This window comes from Tiliqua scincoides, chromosome 9 (assembly GCF_035046505.1).
Source record: "Tiliqua scincoides isolate rTilSci1 chromosome 9, rTilSci1.hap2, whole genome shotgun sequence".
NCBI lineage: Eukaryota > Metazoa > Chordata > Lepidosauria > Squamata > Scincidae > Tiliqua > Tiliqua scincoides.
In genome coordinates this window covers 24,975,459-24,994,409 of record NC_089829.1, presented here as the reverse complement: position 1 = coordinate 24,994,409, position 18,951 = coordinate 24,975,459, and the positions used below count along the sequence as shown (strand labels likewise).

At 45.8% G+C, this 18,951-nt stretch overlaps 1 protein-coding gene across 9 annotated transcripts in view; it reads right to left on the bottom strand.

Moving 5' to 3' along the window:
- Positions 1-18,951, bottom strand: part of KIAA0513 (KIAA0513 ortholog) — a 55,431-nt gene that overhangs the window by 8,449 nt on the left and 28,031 nt on the right. For 6 of the 9 annotated variants that reach the window (XM_066637592.1, XM_066637593.1, XM_066637599.1 and 3 more), the window contains 9 exons: positions 14,122-14,638; positions 10,415-10,514; positions 8,819-8,892; positions 8,276-8,346; positions 6,841-7,048; positions 6,272-6,312; positions 5,750-5,834; positions 5,411-5,488; positions 1,521-4,837 (listed from right to left, as the gene is read on the bottom strand). In XM_066637592.1, the coding sequence (XP_066493689.1) occupies positions 4,579-4,837; positions 5,411-5,488; positions 5,750-5,834; positions 6,272-6,312; positions 6,841-7,048; positions 8,276-8,346; positions 8,819-8,892; positions 10,415-10,514; positions 14,122-14,474 (1,269 nt within the window). In that variant the 5' untranslated portion in view covers positions 14,475-14,638 and the 3' untranslated portion in view covers positions 1,521-4,578. Of the gene's footprint in view, positions 1-216; positions 312-1,011; positions 1,093-1,520; positions 4,838-5,410; positions 5,489-5,749; positions 5,835-6,271; positions 6,313-6,840; positions 7,049-8,275; positions 8,347-8,818; positions 8,893-10,414; positions 10,515-14,121; positions 14,655-18,951 lie in introns of those variants that run through there. The other 3 variants (XM_066637601.1, XM_066637600.1, XM_066637595.1) reach the window with 3 other exon arrangements.

Genomic DNA, 18,951 nt, shown 5'->3' with positions numbered 1-18,951 from the left:
AGCAGGGGAGAGAATGGAGGTGAGCTGCTCTTTGAGGTGGTCGCTCCTGTCAGCCCCATGGATGGATTTGAGCTTGGAGATCACAAATCTTCAGAACAAAGCCCACACTCAGCTCCCCTTTCTCTTCCTCCTCCTCCTCCGGATGAAGGCTTCTCAATCTCTTCACCACTCCTTCATGATTTGTGGTGAAGGAACACAACCAGCAGTCTCTCCTACCTTCATCCAGGTTGCCAATGACAGCTTGCTTCTTCAAGAAATCATTGCAAAGTTTCTTGTTCAGCCCAAAAGCGAGCATGTTGTGGGTGAAAGTGCTGCAAACAGGGAGAAAGAACACAGTTAGGAGGTGCTTGCTAGGCTGACTGGCTTAATCAAGTCACCTCATGAGTTCATGGCAGAGGTGAGATTTGAAGGGGGGACCTTCATGGTTCCCAAGCTCAGAGGTGGCCAAGATTTCAGGCCAGCAGGATCTACTTTGTAATTCTTACTAAGACTCTCAGGATTCTGGATGGAGTTGGGTGCAAAATGGCTGCAATTATAATCTCCTGCCCTCCCTGAGCATAACCTGCGTATAGAAATCTGCACCTAATGACTAAATCAGGGATTGTAAGAACAAAACTAAACTGGCCGGCAGAGCTGCATAAGAGCAAATTCTTCTTTTCTTTTTCACACATGAGAAGAACACAGAGTGTGAAAGATAACCAATTACCACAAGGCCCGGCTATACCCAATTGTTTTTACTTGCTATTGTCAGAACTATTGGGTTAAGAAACACTGGACAATCAGCCAGAAATCTAGCAGTAGATCCCAAGTCTGAATTCTGCCTGCCCCTTATATTGGCCATCATGCCATATCAGGCCTTAAATCTGATGCTGATGGGTCATCAGCACCATCTTGTGTTTGTCAGTTCCACAAGTTTATTTTTTTATTCAGGTCATGAGAGAGCAGGACCTGTATGGTGCTCCTGGAAAGAACCTGCTCTCTGCCAAACAGGTCAGCTTCTTCCATGCTTACCCCAACTGTCCAAAGGTGATGTTCTCATTGAAGCGCAGGCTATCGTCCCGTTCTTCTTGGGTCATGTGGCACCACTTCTCCCTGCAAGCACAGGAATAGGTCTTGCAGCCAGGAAACTGACACACAAGCACTTCAAGGTCTGCTCAAATTGAGGGAACTGACAGGAGCAGAGAAAGGTAGGTGACAACGTATACATATTTGTCCCTGTGCCATGTTGGCTGGAGAACCACAAAACGAAGAGGCAAGTCAATTAACAGTTGCCTGCAGGTGAAGGTCTGCTAAGTGCTTGCTGCTGATTGCAGATGATTTATTCAGGTGTACCACTGAAACCAGACTGAAGGTGCTACTGCTTAGCAACCTTAAAATGGAACCATTATGCTGCCTGCACAGTTTTATCCTCTCTGACTGGCAGCTGTTCCCTGATCACCTCCAAAATGAAGGCATATTTGACAGTTTAATAATTTTATTTGCCTGTTTTATAACAGTTAATTTATTCTTTACACACATAATAAGAACATCTGCACTGTGTCAGAACCAGGAATCCCCCAACCTCGTATCTGTAACACTAACCCGGTATTAGAGGATTTTTTTATCAGCTATCATTCACTCCCCAGTTTCTGGTGTCCATGATATTCTATAAGCAATGAAGTTGCATGGAGCATCCTATGGGCTACTGATACACCAGAACTCTAGGCATTTCCCTCACCCTTAAAACTCAGTTATAGAACTGGCCACAACTACTTCTGGTAGCAATGAGTTTCACAGGTCAACTGAGAAACAAGAGAAAGCTATGTTTTGCTTTCAATGTAAGTACACCCTAACCAGTTACAATCATATTTGGAAAGGTAGAAAATGCCTCCTCTTCCCAGCTGCATTGTTTTACCATTTTAAATCAGCATAATAATTTCTTTAAAATTCTTGACTTTTGGGGAGGTGAGTATTTTAAGAACCACATATGTGCCTCCCTTCACACTCCATTTTACATCCATGACCCTACTCTAGGGGCCAGTGCCTTCAGAGATGGATGCCTGCTTCACTTGGAGCAGAGCCTTGTCAATGTTGTGGTCCCAACACTATGGAACTCTCTCCCACTGGAGAGATTCAGACACTTCTTTGACAAACAGGTTGGTTCAAGTGCTGTACATACATCAAGAGTAGGAAAAGGAAAAAAGGGAGAAGGGGAAAGTATAGGAAGAAGGAAGTCAATGGAGGAGACAGGAGAAACAGAGCTGCAAAACACAGCCTGGCACATGGGAGATGGAGTGGCAGCAGATGGGAACGGATGGTGTTTGGCAGAAGGATTTCTTGGCAGGAAATTCAAGAGGGTATAAACCTATTTCCCAAGGAAGCCAGGAGATGCATCAAGAGTGGGGCATGGCAAAGGCAGCAGAGCAAAGCCAAGCCTGGAAAGCAACCTTTCAGTTTAGCAAGAGCAAGTCTCCTCATTAGCCAGGGTCAAGGAGTATCAGCTGACCTGCACTGGTCTACCAGTACAAGGAAGCTTCCTTGGCTCAGCACAGCCTCCACTTCCCAGCGCTGACCAAAGCCCCATCCATCATCCCTCTGGGTCACCAGTCAAGCCAGCTCTGGGCTCCAAATTCCTGACAAGATGTCCTCAGGGCAACCATCCTTTGTAGTTCAGAAGCACAAGGATATAATGTGCTCTGCACAATCTTTCCCCCCTCCTTTTGCCTTTTAGGGTAGCAACTCAAACGCATGGATAAAACCGCCTTCCATCAAATTCCACACAAAAAACCATTAACTGGCATGGCATGGCAGAGGAAAAAGTTAGCAAGTCACACAGCCTCTAAGCACAACACTTAAACTGAAGAGAAAAAAGTACACATATGCAGACACAAAACCTAGAGAGCAGGTATTTTAAATCCTGAGGTGGTTACAATGGAAAGGAAGAAGCGAGACAACTATCCAGGCAGCCAGAGCAGAGCATTGGTCTGCAGAGTCACTAAGCAAAAGGAAACAAAGGGGAAGGAAGGGGAGACAAGTCCAGAGTAGTAACCGGAACGCTTTACAGTTCGGAAGGAGCCTTGTGTCCAAAAGCTTACCACGGATGCCCATATGGAAGAGGGCAAAGGGAGCCCTCTGCAGAATTTCACCCACCGTGCGGAGGCTGCATTGCCTTGGATGGAGTCGATACAAAAATGAACCAGCTCTGCACAGTTACTGTCATACTGGTGTTTAGGCAAGAGCAGTTGAAAGCTCGGCCAGTTCAGACTGGAGGCAGAGAAGAGTTTTTAAGGAAACTGAATGCAATTTTGGAGAGGCTTAGCTTCCCGTTTATTTTATCCTGCCTTCACCTCTGCTCAAATAGGAGTCACAAGTCCTACACAATGCAAAAACCTGCTAACCAGAGACAACACTGAAATCAAAAGTATAAGCCCCACAAGCAGCAAATCCTTGTTTGCATTGTCTTTTGGTTTTTTACAGGCTTGTTTTAAGAGGGCACGTCGCAATGGCTCCTTGAAGAGTGAGCCCTGGGTCCCCCTGCTGCGACAGCGCTCGCCAGATGTATTTCTCAATGAACGGATTGCAGATTGAATTCTCTGTTAAGCACCTCATCCCCTGCTTCAGGTGGGTTTGCCCTCTTTTTTTAAAAAAATTTTAAAGTACTGCTTGGAAGTTTTTTTACTTGATATTCCTTTGGTGTCTTCCCCCCAATTAAAAAAAAACAACTGAGTGATGCTTTAACCTTTTTCTCTTTTCACCAAGTTCCTAAAGCAGTGCTTCCCAAACTTTTTAGCACCAAGACCCACTTTTTAAAACAACACTCTGTTAGGACCCACCTAGGCTTACCAGATAAAAGGAGATCAAGAAAAAAAAATTATTTATTTATAAGAAATAATAACCATTTATCGCCCTGTATTTACACAAGCTTGCAGACTGCAGGAGCTGAGCTCTTTGCAAGCTAATTAGCAACTACCTTGCAAACTTCAGGAGCTGAGATCTTTTCAGGGTAATTAGCAACTATTTTATAAAATGCAAGAGCTGAGTACTTTGCAGGGTAATTAGCAGCTACAGTATCTGATTTTTGAAAAGCATCAGGGCTTGAGGCAATCTGATCTTTCCATCACCCTTTGGTGACCCACAGTTTGGGAACCTGTAGCATTTTGTAGGAGACCAAAAAGGCTGAATCCTGTATATTGGACAAATGTATGCTCTGAAGCCTCTGACTAGTTTGAAGCACGCACTGTATAATTCTTCTGGACACCTATTCCTCCCTCAGGCATTACATTCTGATCTGTAGAATGACAGTCTCCATATGTGATTTTCTGTTACTCCACCCTTTGGCACACATTTCTTACTGGTTGCACTGACCTGACTGCATTTTCTAAATTTAAAAAATAAATTTTAAAGACAATCTGAAAAAGTGCTCCTGGGGAGATAAGCCTAGGCCATCATAACCTACAGTCAGCTTCTGCCCTAATTCAGAGCTGGTTTTTCCAGAGTCCAGTTCTAGAGAAAAGGCTCTACACGTGAACAAAATGCATCAAGGGTACTTCTGAACCACTTCCACTCACTGCGCAAAGCATGCCCATTTGGACACACTCCTTAACTCTCTGGAAAAACTACTGCCCATCTCCAGCCTTGCTTTTGGCCACAAAACCCCAGGTTCAATTTCTGAGTTTGGATTTGCCTCTTTTCCCATAGTGCAATTTCTGGCACCCAGCCGACACCCTGCACTACCGTGCAGCAAACGTGGGTGGCAAAGTTTTGGACCTCAAGTGAGCCAGTGGCAGAACCGCTAAGAAAAAGATAAAGTAAACGCAGACAGACACACCTCGTTTCCTCTTCCTCTCCAGCATTCCCTCTGGAGTGGCAGCAGAAAGGGCCAACAGAAGGTGACATGTTAAAAGATCATGCAAGATATATGGATGGAGAGAGAGGAAGATTGGAAGAATCGACAAAAAACAGAAAAAAGATTAGAAGTTGAAGGAGAAAGAGAGAGAAATTAGTTTTGATCCTCCCCACCCCACAAAAGCTACAAATGCTGGAGGACAAGCTTCCCTCCTCTAGATTAAAGCTGCTGCCCATTGGTCCCCTTTGGATTCTGCTATCAGACTAAACTGTTGCATGTGAAACACAAAATTTTTTTAGGTATTGGGTGGGGAAAGAGTTTGGAAAGATCCTTCTCTACAGAGTTTGGAAAGAGCTTGACCTCCTCCTTATGGAGCTGTTTTGGTCCCAAAGCAAGTGCGCAAAGAAACCATTCCTCCATCAATTGGCAGGAGTGGAACAAAGTTTTATCTGTCATCTTGACGAACGGGAAACATGGGACAAAATGCAGCATTTGCACATGGAACGAGGGCTGCTCTTCCCCACTGGCCCACCACTTGTGTGTGTCTCCCCTCCCCACTGCAAAAAAAGGAAGCTAAACTCTTACCTGGTAGTAGGAGAACGCTTTCGCCTCTCGCAGTGGACTGCGTCAAAGAAAGCTGCGTTCCAAAATCTCAAGGTGTGCCTGCAACATGAAGGAGGAAAGGGTAGGTAGGAGGGGCTTTCTACACCAGAGTATGTGCTAGCACTGATACATTTACAATCAGGTGTGTTTTCACTGGCAAACAGGTGAGAAGGGAGGAGTGGGATGAAATTGCCCACCTCCCACCAGAAAAGGCCTGGCCAGGCCCCCTGGATGAGAACACCCTTGTTGAAATCTGTCCTCTCGCCCAGATTTCTAGGCCACAATCAAGAATGCAATGGGCTGAGAACAGGTAGATCTTACCAGATGGGCTGTTGCTTCAGGTGCATGTACAGATAGATTTTCTCTCCTGTCTTTTCTTCTTCTTCCTCAGGGCTGTACAGGGAAACTGTGAAGGGGGAAATGTCTGGTCAGGGAGATCTGTGTATACACAGATCAAGATCAAACTGCATCTAGATCTGTGATTTTCAACCTTTTTCATCTCAAGGCACACCAACAAGGTACTAAAATTGTCAAGGCACACCATCAGTTTTTTGACAACTGACAAGGCACACCATGCTGTTGGTGGGAGCTCACATTCCCTAGTGGCCTTACTAATAAATGACCCTCCCCCAAACTCCCACGGCACACCTGCACACCATTCATGGCACACTTCATGGCACCATTCATGGCCACCATTCATGGCACCATTCATGGCCACAGCACAGAGGTTGAAAATGGCTGATCTAGATTCTTGTCCCCTGCCGCTCCGACCTTCTCTAGATACTCAAAACTCTATTTTCCAGCAATATTTAAAGAGAGAAATATTACAAAACCACTTTTTACCTGACTTTTGGAGTCTGTCTTTTGGTTTTTCTTCAACATCCCTAGGAGCAAGCAAGCAAAGTGTCACAGACACAGGTGGAGGCAGTACTCAACCACAGGTCAAACCCTGTTCCGAACTCATTGATTTAATAGGCCACTACTCACAATTCTGATGGCAGAAAAACAAATCCCTCCCACCTTTCAAAAGAACTGGATGAGCAAATTGTGAATTCAAAGGAGATCAGTGATTCTGAGAAAGGAACTAGGGGCTATAGCTACTTCAGTTCAGTTAGTTCAGCTTTGAGCTTGTCCGCATATTGTTCCCCTCGCTTACTTTCCCCCCATTTTTCTTCTTGTCCTCTTCCATATAAAATTGTAGACTGCAAGCTCCTCAGGGCAGGGAACTGCCCTCCAATACTCTAAGAACCACATACGCTGATGGTGCTATGTAAATACTCTATCTGCCTTGGATAAGACAGAGGTTACAGTACTCAGGGTTAAGTGCTTTATCTCAGTTACAGCACCTTGTGCTCCTCGGAGGAATCCAGTGAAATGCAGAGTCCCAAGGAGTCCCCTGCAATTGGACTCACTCATTTTTCTTTGCTGTGGGTCCTTTCAGCTTGGTTTCAAAACTTCCAAAAAATCCTTTCACATTCTCAGTCTTGGCTGATGTGTTCTTCAGGAGCCGTTCCGCAATGTCTTTCTTCTCAGCCAGCCAGCTGTTGGCAGACTTCAGGTAGGAGTCAATGCTGCCTGTTGCCTTCTCCTTGGACTCAGAGCGTAGCATTTGCGGTTTACCTGTAAGAAGGCAATGTTACAGAAGGAAACAGAACATCTTATACCCTTCCATATCTTCAAAAGATCAATGCCACATAGACCCTAGCTTTCTTCCCTTCTTTTTACTTGATTATTTTCTGTTTAACCCATTTTTGCAGGTGGTTCCTGTTGCATTTATGCAAAAATAACGTTGGGCAGAAATGCTTTAAAGCAAGTTACGAGCCCTCATGATTAGATCATTACTTTTGAAACTGGGAAGACACATCAAGCCAAATGATGGCTAAAGCCAAGCTAAATGGAAACATGAAAGTAACCAAAGAGAAGCTACGATCCACTATGGTTTCCAGCAGTTGTCAGTTTTTTAAGACAAAGAGTTTCAAGGTATGATGCAATTTTTTTGCAGTCAGTCAAATTAGCAATAATATGGGAGACAAAGCCCAGCCACCTGTCCAGCAACTGCCCTCTTTGGCAACCTCAAAAATAATTGGCAAAAGATTTTGCTTACAAGAAAATACAGTGCAAATTAGCCTAGTGACTCTGACTTACAAACCTGAGGTTTCCCGATGCCAAAGATACTAAACCTGGGATAACTGCACAGGCCTTTCACAGGGACATAGAAAGCTGAAGGATTCAGGGTCTGATTCATATAGGTCAGTATTATCAATACTGACAGATAGCTGTTTTCTCAGGTTTTCTTTTGTCTTAGGACAGACAAAAGAAAATATTTATTTACTCAGCGTGTGGTTGGTCTGTGGAACTCCTTGCCACAGGATGTGGTGACGGCATCTGGCCTGGGTGCCTTTAAAAGGGGATTGGACAAGTTTCTGGAGGAAAAATCCATTACGGGTTACAAGCCATGATGTGTATGTGCAACCTCCTGATTTTAGAAATGGGCTATGTCAGAATGCCAGATGCAAGGGAGGACACCAGGATGCAGGTCTCTTGTTATCTGGTGTGCTCCCTGGGGCATTTGGTGGGCCGCTGTGGGATGCGGGAGGCTGGACTGGATGGGCCTATGGCCTGATCCAGTGGGGCTGTTCTTATGTTCCAGACAGGCATCCTTTTCTGCTCTACCTGGAGATGCTGGGGACTGAACTGGTGACCTTCTATGCAGAAAACAGGTGCTCTGTCATTGATTTCAAGCCTGCACTGCCCCTGTCTTCTACCAAGGACAAACAATTTATCCCAACACATCACACTGTGGCTCAGAGAAGAGGTACCTAGCAGTAAGGAGAAGTTGCCACTTACCAATGTAGTAATAGGTAAAGCACATGGTCATCAGGTTCTTTGCAGGGCTGAAGTCATCCATTTGGTAGCACCTGAAAGAGAGGTGGTGAAATATGGAAAGCTGGCATCTTAGCACTGTAGAATTCTCAAGTAATGAATCCACATTGGGTTTTTGCAAGGGGTGGGGAAATTAGAACAGGCATAATCTGCTCCAGAGCTGGGGTAACATGGCGACTAGCATATTGGACTAAGGCCAAAGAAACCAGAGTTCAAGTTCAATTCGGGCACAGAACTTAGTGGGTGACCTTGGGCAATCGCAAACCCATCTCACAGCAATGTTGAGGGAATAAAAACTATTTCCTAATGCTGTTAACTGGAACTGAATAGGCAACAACAGGAAATGGCCTTCTGCGGACTCAGACCATTACTTCGTCACTAGCTCAGTACTGTCAATGCAGCACACCAGGATCTTTCTCATCCCTACTTAAAGAAGACAGGGATTGGACCTGGGACATTCAGCATGCTAAGGGGTTGCTCTTCCACCACGCTATGAGCACCACTCACTCAAAGAGCACCACGGCAAAGGACTGCACCAGTCGATAGAAAGTCTGTTCTGAGATGCACTTGGAATTGCAACGCTGTGAAAACACAAAAGGTATACAGTATTGGGTTGTGACATGCAACTTTCTGTGAAGACAACAGGTGCTCTACCACCAACTTCCAGCCTGCTTATGGATGTACCTTCCCCCCTTCATTGCATTTTCAACCAAACACTCCAAGAAGGTGAATTTGTGACTGACCCAAGAACCAGCCAACCAGCACTGTGCACAACCTTGCCCCGAGAAGGACAGAAGGTGTCTTTGCAATCGAGAGAAGGACCAGCCTGTTTGGAAATCACCTTCAATCAAACTGGGACCTTTGCTTGACTTGGAGAAGGCAGCTCGAGTGCATATCCACAACGGACTCAGCACCAGATGCCTGGACACTCCCTTTTTGTAGTTGTGAAATTCAGTAAACAACAGGAAATACAAATAAGAGAAGCTGAGAGCAGATGATACTTCCAAAGAAAGGGGCAAGGAAGGAAATTAAAAACAGCCCTAGGAAGCTACATTAGCAATTTGCCAGTCCACACTGGGCAGTTTGCACTGCGATTACATTCCAGCTTTAAAAAATTGCCACAAAAGGGTCCCAAAAAAGGTAGCGCAATGTGGAAAACAATGAAAGGCCAAGTGAGCCAGCAGTGAGATGGTTTGGTTTCTCTGTTAACATCAAGTACATGATGGATGCCCCCTCCAGCCAAAGCATCTAGATGTGAAAGTAACTGGTGCAATCAGTTACTCCAGCTCAAGAATTGCGGGTCATGAGCTAATTTCAGGTGGGTCGCATAGTACCTAGTTCAGCTGCCATCGAAAATACAGATTTGAAAATACAGGATACAGAGTTGCTGGACAGAGCAGGCTCCTAGTGGGAGAGGCACTATGCTTTGCCCAGAATAGGTGGGAAGATGGGATGGTGGAAAGGGCCTGTGGAATGGAGAAGGATCCAAGTCTGCATTCTGCTTTGACTTCCAGGCTGAAGTGTTTGAATTCCGTGCTATGCAAAATAATAACATGAGCGTGCGGTGTAATGGGGCCCTTTGGGCTCAACGGGGCTTAGGTCCGAAGCCTAAATTGTCACTTCCAGCCAAGACATCACTTCTGATGGGTCCCCCCAGATGGTCATTCTAAAAAGTATGTCCTGGTGCTAAAAAGTTTGACAACTACCATAAGAACAACAATCCTTGCATTCTCTTTAACCCTTGATTTATTGGCATATCCAAAGCAGGAATTGGAAGATGAGAGTTTGAAGAGAATCAATAGTTCTCATTAGCCTGGAAAACATGACTAAGCGAACAGCAGGGGGGTTCACGATGCTGGTTTGTGGAACTCAGTCTTCTGAGAAGAAATGGGAGTGAGCTTGGGGGCCCCCAGACTTCTTGTGCCTTTGAGCAGAGGCAGCTGTGTCAGTGCATCATGAATCTGCTAGGCGGAACGTGTCTGAAAGGGCAGCACAACTAAAAGGGGCACCCCATGCCCTCACGAGGATTTCACAGGAAAACAGAGGGCACCAATTGAAGTCAAGTCACCTCACACAGTCCTACCGCTGAATACCTCTCCTTACCTGAGCACTCACGTATCTGGCAAACCACTCCCTGCCTTTTGAGTTCTCCCCGCTGCAGAGCTCCCCAAACTTGGCCTTTTCCTCTTGGTCAAATTCCTCTCTGGAATCACAAAAGAAAACAGCACATGTGATTGAAGCCGAATACCTGCATAGCCTAGCAGAGTCAGAAAATGCCAGGATGCCCCCAAATCAAATCTGGCGATAACCAGAAACAACTTGGTGATGATGTGATAACTAGGTAATAACAGGGTGATAAATAGGTGATGATGATGACGAGAGACCTTTATTGGCATAAAAATCATAACAGTATATAAATAAAACACACAATATACCCATAATCACATAGCACACAGAATTAAAACAACATTAATCTAGTGATCAAGAATAGCCAATAGGCTCGCCTGTTAGAGGTCTAAGATTTCAATCCAATTTCCCAGGAACTCACTGTTATAGAGACAAAGAGGGCAACATTGTCAAGAATTCCTCTCTCCTCTGTTGACAGGAGGGCTCACAGGACATCTGCCTCTGCATGGTTCTGGGTATCTCACTAGAATAGGCATATTTCTGGTGATGGGGCTCATGCAGGGGGCCGAACAAGAGAATATGTTCAAGCACCTCCATATGATTCAGGCCACAAGGGCAAAACCCTGCTGTCAGAGGTATTCCCTTGTAGCAGCCCCATAAAGGGCCGAGGGAACAAACTAGGGGGCCCTCTCCTCTATTAGCCTCATTCCTCTTTTGCTAGTAATAGTAGTAATAATAATAGCAAAGTACCTGAAAAACCAGGTGCCGTACCAAGAGGTGTCCTACCCAAAAGACTTGCAATTTAATTTAGGAGGATCACTGACACTGGCCTACCTTACAGGGGTGTTTGCGAAGAACAAAGAGATCATGTGTATAAAGCTGCCTGAACACTTGAAAGAAGATATAGTGCGCATTAACAAATAGGAAGTAATAGGCAAGGTCTGTTTCCCTACAGGACTGGAGGGTTCTCTTGAAACCAGGATCCAGAGGCAACAGGGCAATATCTGGTTCGGAGGCAGTAGTGCTGGGGGAGAGAACAACCCATACTGCAGAACAACAGCTGTGCCACTGTTCCCCTCCTTCATTTAAAAGCAGTTAGACGTGCACTCCAATGAAGGACAGCTCACAGCATCCTAAATTAAACTGCACGTTGCATTTGATGTTGACATTAAAGTGTATTTGTTTGAGCCACGATGACTCACGGCAGTTTTGCCAGAGAACAGTCAACATCGGCGGAGGGCAGCAGCTGAAGCCTCCGCTCCGCATCTGGGGTGACGCAGCCTTGAAGTACCCAGGCAGCAATTGTTGAGACAAAAGAGAAGCATGACTAAGCCAGGGAGGATTGGCACAGCAGATGCACCTCTTCTCAGCTGAGGCACCCAAGGAGAAGGGTGGGGGTAGGAGCTGCTGGCAGAGGAGGAAGAGTCCAGAGAGGAGGAAGAATCCAACTGAGCTGGGTTCTCCAGAGTCACATGACTCACAAGCATAGCATTTTACATCCTTGTCTTTTCTTACCAATATTGTGGTCTCAATCACTGTTATTCTCATTTCATGCTGGAATCTCAAGCTAAGAGAAAGGAGCTTAATTCAGCATCTCAAAGAAGAACTGGAGACCAAGGAGACAGGCCAGAAGACTTTAGGGCCTAATACTAACCCCTTATGTCAGTGCTTTCCAGCAATGACTTTAGGGCAATGCAGCTTCGAGGTAAGGGAACAAACATTCTCTTACTTTGAGGAGGCCTCTGTGACTGACACCCAATTGCAGGGTGCAGCACACATCCCATTGGCACCGCTATACCAGTGCTGGAAAGCACTGGCATAAGGGGTTAGGATTGCGCCCTAGTTCTCTGATTGCTAGACCCCCCCCCCCAAACTGAGGTAGGCATGAGCTGCCTAGTGATAAGGGAAGGCATTCTGCATATGTTCAGAGACATTCTTGTTGCTTCATGCTTTCCACAGTCAAGTCTTGGCTCAAAGACCTGCAACTGCCTTGAGACACCACAAGGAGCAGGCATTTGTTTGTCCTCCTAGTCCTGGCATGCTACAGCTCTGTCACCAAATTTTGGGATCACAAAGCAAAACAGAGGATTTCTGTGGATTCGACCACAACTTTTGCCCTACAGAGAAGCAAGGCCAAGAGCAAAACAAATATCTGGCTGCTGGGGTCATGCAGCTTGCTGAGGAGTCAGACGGTGAAAAAGAGAGTAATTGATGTTGCGCAGAGATGGGAATTTTAGGTCAGGAGATTGGGGGTGGTGGAAGAAAAAAGAAGTGACAGGGTGCTGACAGCACCCATACCCCCAGCTCTCCCTTTGGCAGTGGTCATTTCCTAAATGCAGATGCACAAACATATAATAAAATGAAACCGCCCCTCCCCCGCAAATTGTCATAGTACAGCTCTAACCAACAGTATGCATCAAAGGGAGAAAGTGCCACAGGCGGGAAATTGGAAGGGGACGTGCTGTTCCAGGCATCACAGCCAGAGAGAAAGCAGCACATGGAAAGGCACTTGAGCTGGAGGCAGATGACTCAGAAGCACAACGCGAGACAAGGCAGTAGAGACAGCAGCTCCTCTACCTGCTCTGCATCACAGGAAGGGAGGCCGACCTCACTGCAAGTGTCCTGCATCTAGGATTCTTTGTATTGTGTTACCAAGGATATAAGAACTGTCTTGATGCAACTGACCATGGGGCTACCAAACCTGGACACTATTTGCACCTGTGGCCAGCCAGAAGCCCCTAGGAAGCTCACAAGAAGAACAAAAACCAGAAAGCTTTATAGGCATAATGATGTAGATACTACAAAAATCCACATGTACTCCAATTATAGCATCATGGCTGCTTGTTAACCCGACCCTTAATGATCTCCCACAAAAAGGCTGCTGTTCTCTCTGTTACACTGGCTGCTTCTGTGGAAGAACAAACTGAACCCTTTCCTGGTCTGCTCAACCCCCATGTTTGCCGAGATTGAGCCTAGGAGTTTCGCACACATCTCCTTGTAAAGTGAGCAGTCTAGGAGTATAGTCTCACAGACATTAGGGTGGATGGCATGGCATTACACCTTGCTAAGGAGTATGCCCAGTGCTCATAGCTCACAAGAAGGTGGCACTCCTCTCCTCATGTGTTGCCAGTCTTCACAAGCTGCAGTGCCTCTGAAACAGGGAAATTCTGTATAACCATCATGGCTAAGAGCCAGCAGTAGTTGACTAGCGTTGGGTCCCCTTAATCCAGCCAATTTCAACCACTGTGCTGTGGCACACTGATGAGCCGCAAATGGTTTGCAGGTGTGCCACGGGAGTTTGGGGGAAGGTCATTTATTAGTAGGGCCATTGAGGGATGTGAGCCCCCCACCAACAGCAAGGTGTGCCTTGTCAATGTCAAAAAACCGATGGTGTGCCTTGACCATTTTAGTACCTTGTCAGTGAACCATGAGACAAAAAAGGTTGAAAATCACTGCCTTAATCCAACAGAGCAAGAAACATTCATATAAAATGTATTTTTAAAGATGTGCAGACACACTATATTTCCACTCAATGGCGCCCCCTAAGAAAAGTTACCAGTGGGAATCAATCTGCTGGAAGAGAGTAGTGGGGCAGGGTCACCTAGATCTCCTTGCAAGCTCCCCATCCCAGCAAGCACCTGAATACAAAAGCCAACCGAGCTGCCCTCTCCGCCGGCACTCACCCCCCAGCGAAGACTCTCTCCACATACTGCCGAATGAACTCCCTCTGCTCCGCCATCACCTCGTCCTTGGCAGACTCTGTGCTCTGATTGGACGAGTAAGACTCCGAGGAGGATCGGCGGTGGTTGTTCCAGCTGAGATGGGTAGGGGAGTCCGTCGTGTCATTTTCACTGTCGGCAGACTCAGTGGCATCACTCTCCTCAGCCACAGCAGCTGTGTTGTCTCCCAGGGTATCCAGCAACCCACCACCATTGGGGGCAGGAGGGGCAGTGGGGACTGACTCGGAAGTGTCGGTGGTGGATGGCTCGGAGTCAAAGTCAATGAGGTTCCCCACAGGTACGTCAACGGCCTCCATGGCTCCAGGTAACGTGGGGGCATAAACTGCAGACCGGGACTGAAGATGTTTGGCTCGGTTTCCTAAATCAGGGCAATATGGTGGCCATTAATGATGAATAGCAAAGAGCTCCTGGCCAAGCTGTAGCCAATGCCTCCCTCTTTGTCCAGGCTCTTTCAAGGCATCTGAAACACACAAATACTGCTATATTATTAGTTGCTTTTATATATCTTTTCAGGGCAAAAGGAACGCATATTTTGTAACTGCAATACAAGGTTCATACTGGACACAGCACTCAGCAATATAAGAAATTAAGGATTTTGTTTTTTTTAAAAATTGAGAATAAAAAAATACACGTTTTCAGTCTGGACAGCTTCAAGGCATGGAAGAATGCCCAGGATTTCCATTGGTCAACACAGCCTTCGTGTGACCAGCCTGAGCAGGACAGATTACGCAAAGAACATGCAAGTTCTGCCTAGTTTGAAGGGTACATTTGCTGCTCTTGCAACAGAACAGGTGTTACCTTTGACACAGAATTCTGGTTACTGCATGCATACAACAGCAAACAAAAGGACAACTTCACACAACACGTAAACCGATTTATGGAACCGATGCCGCAAAATGTGGTGATGGCTATGGCTCTAAATGGGATTAAACAAATTAAGGAGATGGGGGAAACGGCTAGGTGGGACCTCCACATTCAGGGGTGGTAGGCCACTGAATATTGGCTGCTGCGGGACACATTCAAGTAAGGGTTGTTGCCTTTGTGGCCACTGTGGGAAAGATGCTGGAATAGATGGGCCCTGAGTTTCCTTTTCTGTCTTTTTCAATGGTGGGGGTCACTCAATAGGCAGTATGTGGAGAAGAAAGTTACTGATGGATGAAGTACCTGGAATATATGGGAAGGTCAGAGTCTCCCAGCACAAACCTGTACAGAAAAGCCACCAACTTCACCCACAGATTTTTGGGTATGAATACACACTGCATTGGGGAGGCCACAAAAGAAGACTCAGAGCCTGCCATCTACGGTACTTACACTGATCACTCCAACTCTAAAAATGCGTTTTGGGTGGCCTTGTAGAAATACACACAGGGCATTCAGCCACCCAGCAATTGCCATTAATTTAGGAGTTAAGTTTAATATGAGTTGAAATCTCCCCCCCCCCCCCGGGGCTAGCAAGACTCATTTGTTGAACACAATTAAGTCTAAATAGAGACAGGCTAAACTTTTATGGGGAACTCAGAAACTGCCTCTTTAAGATGGTCTCTCGCTCAATTAGGGATTCATTGTGCCATTTATGGTCCTTTTTTTAAAAAAAACAGGAAAGATTGCAGCTATATATTTAGTCTTTTTAAAAAGTTGCATCCTGCCTGCTAAAACCACTCTCTAAAAGGTCTCCCGATCGATAGGCTCTTGGACAGCTCAGGCAAGGCAGGCCCTGCAGACTGACAAGTCTTGCCCAGGCTTTCCAGCAAGCATCATGAAGGCATGGAGCACCCAGGAGGCCAAGACTGAAATATATCTGCATGAGGGGCTGGCCCACACAACAGCACCAAGGTGGGAGATTTTAAGTTGTCCTGTGAACCGAAGTAGAACCCAGAGAGAAATCTGGAGTACAAACCAGGATGGTGCTTTATTCCACTGCAACAGGCCTAAGCCTGAATGCTCACACACTCGGGACCATGCATCTGATCCTGTGAGATTCTTCCTCAGGCCCCTTTGCTGATTTCCATTCCCGTTCTACATGCAGTACAGTTTCCTTTGTCCACATTCTTAAAGCAATCCATGACTTCATTCCTGCCTTGTTTTTTTGGGCCTGGTTATACCCCAGACCAGCCCGTGAATTCCGTTCATCCAGTTCCAAAAGTTCAGCCCTCTGAAGAGCTTAAACTGCTTCTTTAAAAGCTTCTATCCATTCTCCTCTGTTGGCCCAATATGCATGGATCTTCTCTCCCTTCCATGCAGCCACTGGCTTAACCCAGTGGTTCCCAAACTGTGAGCCATGGCTCCCCAGAAAGCTACGGAAACCAGCCAGGGGAGCCACGGAGCACTTGCGAATAACCCACTGCTTATACAATGTATAGGATTGCAGCCCTAATGGGGACCCGCAGTCAATGGCCCTGAAGGTTGGGGAGCCATTAGTTGAAAAAGTTTGGGAACCACTAGCTTAACCCCTTAATCCTCCTTCCATAATCCCAAACACACCCAAGCTTCAACAGGCACCACAGCATTTGCCTCCATTCTTATTGTAGGCTTGTTGGGAGCAGAGACCTTTCTATGTTGCCTGTGTAAGTGTCCACCATCCAATTTCTACTCACCCTTTAATCTTACTGGGTGATCTTGGGCTAGTCACCATCCCTAACCTACCCCACAGGGTGGTGGTAAAGCCACATATGCCACCTGTAAGCATCTTGAGGAAAAGGCAGGATACAAATGTCATAAACAAAATAAATAATCCATAAATGTGCATTGAAGATACAGTATATCGGCCATTAATCCATTTCTGCCCAGCCCACAGCTATACACACTTGATTCCTATTGCGTATATGCAATGTTGGGCAGAAATGGCTTAATTTAAAAGTTGTGCTATTTTCCATCATATAACTTCTTTTAGCAAAAGTTAAACCAGATTACTTTACAATCCTTTCTCAAGGGGTCTCTCTTCCCCTTCTTTTTTCTAATTGCAAACTTCATTTAATTCAATTATAAATTCAATTCAGTTATACATATTATAAATAATATTTTTCCCCAAAGAGCCTGCAATTCCAGAATGCAGATAAGGGACAAATTTTGTGGGTGCACCCAAATATCAGCCAAGATTGCCCCTTTTACAGCAAATATGTCCTTGCCACCCAGTTCAGAGAGCACAGAGATATTCCTGGTGTCTGGCCCTGGAGATTTGCCACAAGTAAAGCCTGAGAACCTTTTAGAACATCTGGAAGGATCTGTTTGTATTGCTTAGTTCTCTCTCAGTGGTTAAGTTTCAGCTATGGAAAATGCTGGCAGGCTCAGCTACATCCTAATAGGATTTTACATTTTCAACTATTAACCTGCCTCAAGGGGCTTCCAAATTAAGCTTAGAACAAAAACAATGCAAGCTGGGGAGCTGTCCAGAGTGCTGGCAAGGTTCTTCATATCTGCAATATTTAATACTTAAACACATTTGTACTCACTCTTTCTCCAAGGATCTTAGTGAAATGCAAATAGGGACATCCCGTTTTATATTCACAAGAATCCTGTGGGGTGGGGTTGGTATTAAGCCATTTCTGCCCAACGTTGCATATAGGCATCAGGGACCAAATGGGTACACCTGTGGGCCAGGCAAAAATGGGTTAAAGCCAAGGCCACCCAGGGAGGACAGAACAGGAGCCCTAATGGAACAGACCAAGAGGCTCAATTAGTCCTTGTGAAATCCCAATGGCCAACCCGATGTCTCCCAGAAGTGGGGCATAAAGGCAACAGCCTTCCCTTGCTTTGCCCCCTCAGTAATTGATACTTGGATGTAAGCTGGGCCTGGAATGGATCTGGTGAAGGTTCCATTAGGCTGCATGGCTAAAAGCCATTGATGGTTCCCTTCCCTGAACTTGTCTCCTTCCTCTTTAAAGCCAGCTAACCAAGTAAACATCCCCACACCTTGTGGAAGCACATTAAGGATTTGGAGCACTCCTTTTGTTTGTCCTGGATTGACTGACATTCCTGGTCACTGGAGAAATTTGAACTCTCAAGTATTATGAGAGGAGGAGAAAAATTTTGACTCCAAAGGAGGCATTATGTTATAAATCATGAACTTTGTGACTGAGTGGAAATGTGAATTCAAGTCTCCCCTGTGCAACCTGCTAACTGCTCGGGGGAAAGTGAGAGAAAGAAACTCCCTTGGATCCAGATTTTGTGCAGGGAGCCAGCTGGTCCACAATATGAGCAGTTGCAAAGGCATGCACTCTGACCACATTAGGCTCTCCTTCTGTTCATTCGGCAGCACTTCTGGCCCTTGCCTGGTGCAGGACAATCCCCCTTGCACATCTGCTTCCCAAAGCTGAACCTTCCAGCTGGAGAGCACAGTGGGTTCTGGGAAGTTTCCACACTGTTCTTGCAAGGGGCCTTCCAGTTAATCTTCAGTTTAAGATGGCAAAGCCATTAACAGCAATTTTCTCCATTACAGCAGCTTCCACCCGCCCTCGCCTCAATAGCAGCTTTTAAAATGATAATTGGAAGACAGGCTTCAGCAGCTGTGGAGACAATTACATGGAGGCACCACTATGCGCTCCAAGCTTTGCTAATTGATCAAGTCTCCAGCATTAAGAATACAGAGCCCCATACTTGATATCAAATAAACTCAAGCCATTTAAAGCCCAGATTGGTTTTTCCAGATTGATCTTTCGCCATCCTAACAAGACAATTCGGATAAAGTGCGATCATCAACCTTCAGTTGAAGAACAAATCCAAAAACGCAGGCTGCAATCGTTCATTCTGCTGCACCATGCCAGCAGAATGAACACC